The 8062-nt window shown below is 40.5% G+C and overlaps 1 protein-coding gene across 1 annotated transcript; it reads right to left on the minus strand.

The window, feature by feature from the left end:
• Window positions 1–970: 970 nt before the first annotated feature.
• On the minus strand, window positions 971–7740 carry CCT4 (chaperonin containing TCP1, subunit 4 (delta); the record flags this gene model as incomplete). Its single annotated transcript, XM_010289680.1, has 13 exons — window positions 971–1178; window positions 1482–1595; window positions 1964–2198; window positions 2301–2431; window positions 2693–2803; window positions 3126–3222; window positions 3515–3654; window positions 4033–4165; window positions 4254–4375; window positions 5068–5210; window positions 6466–6574; window positions 7333–7422; window positions 7688–7740. Coding segments are annotated over 13 exons (1493 nt in total), but the record flags the coding sequence as incomplete, so codon positions are not given.
• Between the last annotated feature and the right edge of the window lie 322 nt (window positions 7741–8062).

The raw sequence follows: 8062 nt of genomic DNA on the forward strand, positions 1-8062 counted from the left end.
CAGGTACTCTTTATGCCAAGAGACAGGCGAAAAGATTAAATCACGCACAATCGCTGTTTTAGGTCTTGTCAAGAACTGGAAGTTCACGAAGGAAAGGTTTAAGCAACTGCCTAAACTAAGAGAGAGCAAACGTTGCTGGATGTAATCCTGTGGGGTAAGGCACCACTTGTAATTGTAAAGAGCCAATAAATAATGCACGCACAGCATTAATGCCAAAATCAATTGTCTCATTTATTTTATTTTTCAGTATTTGAATTATTCTCACTGTTCTGCTTAGCTATAGAAGTCACAGGAATTTCAGCAATAGCTGCTTAACAAAGTAGTGGAAGCTTATTCAAAACTAAATCCCATTGTAAATAGAAAGGCAAGTTAGAGAGGCATGAAAGAAATATTCTCAACAGAAAGAGGAATGTGGTCATCGCGGTACAGCAATAGTGAAAATGAAAGGGTTAATTCAAAATTTCAGGCTAAAAATTGGAAGCAGAAAGAAGTTTAGAATAAGCTATGGCATGTAACATTAGGAACAAATTAAATTAAACTCTAAACTGGATGGATCCTGGGGCAGCCAAGGCTTTTCCTGGTGGCTGTGAACCCCAGCAACATGAACAATTCTTGTGGCTCCAGATCGATCTTAAGGTGTAGTCTATGACTCATTTTAGAAAGGTGTGATTTGCATTATTATAAAATAGTATAATTTTCACTTCTCAGTCAGTTTTGGGAAAAACAACTCCTCTGGGGGGGGGTGGGAGTGGATTATTTAAGCTGTCCTAAAGTTTCCTTCCTGGGCTTTTGGGGACTTGACTGCCACCATGATGAGGGTAACAAAAAGAACAGTTGTATCTGTTACCGTTATTTTTAGCATACAAGAGCTAATTATTTGCTGTTCACTCCAAAAAGTTAAGTAGAAGAGCATGTGACACAGAAAAGCAACCGTAACATTAAAAAGTTTACCTCAAAGCAAAGACACAGGTAGACTATTGCATGTTTATTGATAAACAGCACTTCCTTTTTGAAACCAGAAATTTTATTAAATTAACATGACAGAAGTAGATAAGCCTTTGTGGACTTTAAGACAATTCACGCAGGCGCTTTTGGTGAGGAAACTACATTCCAGACTAGAGGAAAGGAGCTCTAGGGCACAGTCCCAACTTCCTTTCTTCAGCTTACCGCATGTTCACCTGCAAAAAAGAGTTCACACTATCAGGCACAGGAAGTCCACAGGCTACGTAGCATTTACGTCTCTGCTTAAAGAGCCTGGGTTTTTAGTCATTTTAACTCCTTAGTCTGGGGTACAGTATTTATAACGCATTCCATCTTACTCTAATTGCAGTTGTTAGACAGCCAAATGGTCCAAGTAGCACATGAACCGACAATGCTACACAATAATTACTATTTTGCAGCACAGCCAGTTAGACACCAGGAACTATCCCGATGCTTGTGAAAAAAAAGGTTAAACAAAACATGTTGCAAACACTACTCACCACATCATCAATCTTCAGAATACTGCGCACAGTTTCTGTTGCGAGAGTCAACGCACTCAAAGACACTAGCAGGGGCTGGACAACCAACTCCTCCAAGATGTTGGAAATGCCACCCTACAAGCAGGAGTAAGCTTAAACATGGTGACCATTTAAGAGGAGCTGCCCCACCGTGCCACTCTAACCCATCAGCACCTTCCGCTGCAGGTAATTTCGAAGTGCACCTATTTTTGTAGCTGAAGAGACAGATGAAGTTCCTTGTCCTGTGGATAGGGCTTTTAAGTAGCTGCTGTTGTCCATACTCAAGATAAGTTGTTAAAGCCTCAGAGGACGAGCTGTAATCTACCTCGATGCTCATTTTAGGGGGAATACCATTCTGAGACACAAACTTGCCCTCTCCTTAGTTTAGCCCTAATGCAAAGCACTCTCCTGTCAACACCCAAACATTTTTCAAGCTATGCTATGCACACCCAAGTCCCTGTTACCTTTCTGACGTTAATGCCAGCTGTTTTCTCTCCTTGAGCATGTCTGTTTCTCAGCTCTGTTACCGTCGAAATAGGATTGAGACCTGCGTTTTCAGCCAGCGTAGATGGTATGACTTCCAGCGCGTCTCCGTAGGCACGGACGCAATACGAGTCCATACCCCTCAAGGTGCGAGCGTACTCATTCAAGCGCAGTGCCAACTCTATCTCCGGTGCTCCACCTCCTGCAATTAAAGCTCTGAGGATAGAGATTAAAAATAAAAACTCATTTTACATAAATCCATAAATGACTAGCTTTCTGTATTATTATGAAGCTATTCTAACTGAACTGGGACATTACCTTTTCTTAACTAAGCATCTTATGACACACAGGGCATCATGAATTGAACGCTCAGCTTCTTCTAGAACAAGTTTGTTGGATCCACGTACCACAATGGTTACAGTTTTTCCAGGGTTTGTGCAGCCCGTAATCTGAAACATAAAGCCAAATAACAGGACTGCAGAAAAAAAAAAACAAACAGGGCGGGCATGGGGTTCTGGACAAAAAGAAGTTGGTAGCTGCAAGTTCTGTAGCAGTGCTAACATCTGGCTAAGCAAAGGCGCTACACTGCGCAAGTTGGGGGCTAGTCAGGGATTAGAGGTACGTACTTAAATGCAGTAACTGCAGTAGCAAAAAAACATTAAAAGGTAATTGGCAGATGTTAAGTAGGTTATTAACATTTTGTCACTCACCTTTATTAGCTTCCCAGAACCGTTCAAGTTGACCTCCTCCGCCAGCTCAGCAGACCCCAGCATATCAGGAGTAAACTGGTCAATATGAGCAACAGGCTTAGTTCCAATTGTCTGAAAAAATAATGGGAAAAGAAGTAAAAAATAATCCAGAACCTAAGATGCAGAGTCAGCAAGCATACTGCATAACATTCTTCTGCGTATTACAGTAAAATGCAGTTAGGGCCTACGGCTTTTACATGTCTGGAATCTTCCAGAAATGCAACTGCTCAACAGAACAGGAATGTTTTTTAGGGAAATGCCTACTCTTACACTATAGTCAGAGCACGAAACTTGTGAAAGTGTCACATTAAACTGACACTGGCTGGGTACTTAGTTTTGGAGTGGACTTTAAACACCGCTCTACTTCAACAGCCATTTACAGAACTCACTTTACCTTACATATAAACTCAATGTCTTCTCTTTCGATGTCTTTAACCACCATGATCTTCATTTTGTTCAGAAAATGAAGGGCTAGGTCACTAAGAGCGTCCCTAAAAACAAGAGGGAACCAGTCAGTCCACAAGTGCTATTGCAGTAACCGGGTCATAAGCTGCAAGCTTCGTACAGCAGCGCTGAAATTCTTCAGACTACAAAGTAGGGATGTCATTGAATTCAAAATACAGACCACACTACTGCTTTCTAAACGTACAGTCACTGTTACAGCCAGTCTGACACTCTGCCAAGTGTGACTTAGCATTTGGCTTCAATTTTCCAGGAATTCCAAACAATTCCCATTGTTCCGCCAAGCACACACAGTAAGGCACGAAATTGGTATTAACATACCGTAGAATAGATTTCTGAATCAGCAGCACATTGCATCCAGCCTTCTTAATTTGCTTCACTAAATTTAGAATATAGGCTCTCTCTTCACGCAGTACTCTGTCCATTTGAGCATAATCAGAAACCACGATTTGGTTGTCCATCTATTAAAAAGAAAAAAATAAAGATAAAATTGTGAACAACTGCTGACTTTAAAAGCAAGTGTCAAGATATTCCCCATTCTTTTAACTTAGGATTAAAGACTGCGATTCAGAGCAAACAAGCATTACAGTAAAATATGATGTCTTAGAGATTAAATGATGAGAAGTACTGGACTTCTAAACTATTTTCTGTCTTACACCAACTGTAAGTTCTTTAAGAGTTATGAGTAGCTAAGCATTACCCAGCAGACCTTCATTCATTACAGCTGTATTATAGAGCTGACATCACAACATCTTAACAAAAAAAAAAGTGTTGTTATTACATTTGCATCTGCCAAGTACCACAACAAAAGGTTTTGCCATAGTCATTGTTTCACTTACATCTGTCTTTGGAGCAGACAGGCAGAACTGAATTAGGCCAATTTTGGCTTTTTCCACTCTGGTTACACCAGTATTTGCCACCTTCTGAGTCAGAACTAGTCCTTCAACCAGTTCGCAGTCATCAATTGTGCCTCTGGAAACAGAAACAATCCATGACTCCGGCGCTTTGGGAAGCTGATTTCACAAAGACAGAATCCATCTAGTTACAAATTGTTTCTTACCCCAACTTCTTAACAATTTTAATGTCTCTGAGGTCGACACTACTAGCTGTTGTTGGGTCAATCACCTTCATCACCGCATCCACACTCATTGGAGAAAGTAAACTAGAATACTGACACACAACCTAAGGGATTTAACAGTATCGAGAGAAAAAAATGGTGAGAGATTTAACACCAATAAACAGCATTTTCAAAATACTATTATCATTGTATTTTAGCATTTGACTTCTAAACTTCGAAAAGAAGCTCTTTCCCCTCCCTGTCCATTAGCCAGATGTCTTAATAGCATCTTCTTAAGGGTTACTCCGTTTAAAGGAAGGAGCAGCTAGATGGGTGGCAAAACCTATGCTGAATGGCTTATGGAAGAAACTTGAATTTCCTCGAATCTTAAGATAGGACTTTGGGGAGCTCCCTAGATTATTTTGCTGGAAGGGAGACTAGCACCTTTCTCCAAGTTTCAATGCTGGTTTAGGAGTTTCTGCCACAGGAACACATGTCTAGAGAAAAAGTTGGCAAAAGCACTCTGTATCCCACCTCATTTTTCTGTTGCTCTTTTCAGTTGGAGCTTGTTTATTTTAGCTTACAGTTAACATCTAAGAGCGCTAAACATTGCAGACTGAAATTCAATATGGGCGCTTCGATTTAATCTGAATCAACCACGGTTTTCTGAAAAGTCTAAGAGAAGGTAGCCAACATCTGAAAACCCCAACTAGATTTACGTGCACAGGATGTTCTTAATAAGCAAAGAACAGCACGAACTGGGAAAAGCTGAAGGCTCAGCTAGTCTGGGGGTACGAAGTTCAAGTATCGGCCATACCTTCGAATTCAGCGAAGTGGTTGCACTATTTAGCAAGGTTTCCCTATCACTCAGTTCAACCGGCTGTGCCATGTTGGTCAGTACTTCGATGCCTTTATCCAAAGCTTTCTGGAATGACTCTGAAATGATGGTGGGGTGAATTCCTGTGGATGGTATAAAAAGGTTGTTTGTTAAAACAATGTTTTTGGAGGTTTTTTTCCTCATCCCTTCCCATTTTAAGATCAATTTAAAGAGACTCTCATGCCAGAGTAAACTGGAAGACATTTTGGCAAAATGTATTCTTCAGGAGTATATGACCTCCCTTATTACTTTCCACTGTTAAAGCTGAGGGGACAAAAAGCTATAATGTTCCTCATAATTTGTCCTCACAGACAAGTACAGCACATTTCCCTGCAATGTCGGACGTCCCAGAAGCATACTTTCTCAAAGCTTTGTTTTTTCCTTGGCATCCTTACTGCTGCTCTTCAAGGAGCAAGGAGCTCCTACCTGCAAGGAGCCCGACAGTGATTTTATTTCAGATTTGCAAAGTTTTCCCATAGCTATGCATGAAGTTCCTCAATTTCTCTGGAGCATGCGATTTACCTTTTCAAAGCAGGCAGCTTCTACCCAGCTCTGACAGCAGGGGATGCCAGGCTGCAGGCCCAGCAGTACAGTACCACCAGTACCGTGAGAGGAAGTAAACGTAAGCGAACCCTTGGTAAGGGCCAGAAAGAGAACAAGCAAAATGGTGCATATTGAGATGAGGCTAGTGTAAGTAAACCACTAAAAAGTCCAGATCCAAGACAAGCAGGAACTCTGCAGGTCCAACCACCCTTGCTCGATTTCCAGTGCCCACAGAAGCCTAACTGTTAGCTGGCTGGACAGCTAAAGAAACTCCTGAACTGCACAGAAGCAGGCTGCGAGAGAACATCCTGATCTAACAGAACAGAACCTACACTAACTACTGCTCTCCATAATTCCTGTCTTTTCCTGACAAGACTTTCCCAAGGTCCCTATATTTTAAGTGATGGAAGGTGACAAATTTGCCAAGTATAAAAAAACCCTGTAGAGTCACTGGTCCCAAATTTTATTCATACCTTCTTACACTATCTCTCTGTCCATGAGAGAAGTACATGTATAATTGAGGTGAGGTTTTACAAGCGAACATGTGTCACATCACCGAGGCACTATTTCCCGTACCAACAGTAATGTGTTCAATTAAAAATAAAAAGCTAAACAGATTTTTAATCAAAAATGGGATGCATGAGAAACCTGAATGTGAAGACTTGAGTCACCTTTCATGTTTCAACTGGAAATAGCCACTTTAAGCTTCATTACACACATGCAAGCAGATAAGAGGATTTAACTACGTCCAGTCATGTTTTTGTATTAAATATATATGTATATACACGTATTTACCTTTCTGAAGAAGTCTGGAACAGGCATCTAGAAGAGCTCCAGCAATAACCACAACAGATGTAGTGCCATCCCCAGCTTCAATATCTTGTGCTTTTGACAGCTCTACCAACTAAACAACAAATTATGCCCAAACTTTATATATAACGTTACTTAATGGCAAACACTGACAATTACAAAAAAAAAAAAAAAAAAAAGAAAGATATATTCAAGAACGCAGCACTACTGAAATCAACCTTAGCATTAGGACGAATCATGGATTTTCTCACTTGAAGTTAGTACCTTTTGCACTTCGCTTTCAGTACTTGTACGCCTATTTGGCAAAGTACAACTACTGTGAAGCAGATCCCTTACAGGAGTGAGGAAGCTTTTCTCCCAAGCTTGGAAGTGATCAGAGCTATCTAACCTTTTCCTCTCCTGTAGGAGGGTCACAGGAAGCTCATTTCCACCTCAAACGCAACCAAATCTAAGAGGTCTACATTTAACTTCTCAGAAGACCAGGCTACTGTATTGACAGACCACCTGACCATAAGGTAATTAGTTGTCTTCTTTCATTCTCTTCTGTCCTAGCAGTTTAGAACACCACTGACTTTTCTTTCTGAGATGAGAGAAGCAGGTTTGGGCTAGATTCTTTATCTTTTAAAATGTGTCCAGAGAGGTTATGCATAAGGAATACCAGATAGGAAATAAGGACTTGGAACTCTTCAGCACATCTTACAATCAAAATGGAGCACGCTGTGCAAAATGTCTTGCTCTATCACCAGCAGGTAACGCTCCTCAAATCCACATGAGATGTCACTATGTTTTTTTGTCCCAGAAATTAAGCTCTAACATGTATCATCGTCTGAGCAATGGAAAAAAAACACTGACCATTTTGGCTGCAGGGTGCAGAACCTGCATTTGTTTCAGAATAGTAGCACCATCATTCGTGATTGTCACATCTCCTTTAGCATCCTGAATCTGAGAAGGAAGAGCAAAAAAGCAAGTTCTGATCAGTCACTACAAATCTGTAATTTCGTTTGATACGCCACGTAAAATATTTTTCGTAACAACATTCTCCGTTTGAGAAATACTCAGAGATGTACATTTAGTTCATGCTTCCCCTTAAATAAATGAAACTTGGAAAACAATTTGAAAGCAAAAAACGTCATCCTATATAAACCACGGTGACTCTACAATCTCTTCAGTAAGCTTAATATTTTAAAAATTTAAGTATGAGGTTTACCATTTTATCCATTCCCTTTGGTCCAAGGCTTGTTCTAATTGCATCGGCAACAGCTAGGAAGAGAAAAAAACAGGTTTCCAAATTGATCTAAAGAACTACAAGCACTCACTCCACCATTCCAAACACACCTTCTGAAAAGAAAGCAGCTCCCACTTATTTTGGCAGCACTAAATCATCCTTAATAGTAGGATGATAGAAGATGTTGTGGTATCAGGACCAGTCTCCATAGCTCTTTTTTTAAACAATTAACGTCTGAACACTTGGTTACAGCCATTTTAAAATTGAGTAATAACGGGCACATATCATATACCAAGTAATCCGACCAAGGCTTGTGTCAAACGCCGAACATAGCCTCCCCCCACAGGCAGCTGCCCT

The sequence above is a fragment of the Phaethon lepturus genome, unplaced genomic scaffold, assembly GCF_000687285.1.
Source record: "Phaethon lepturus isolate BGI_N335 unplaced genomic scaffold, ASM68728v1 scaffold38946, whole genome shotgun sequence".
NCBI lineage: Eukaryota > Metazoa > Chordata > Aves > Phaethontiformes > Phaethontidae > Phaethon > Phaethon lepturus.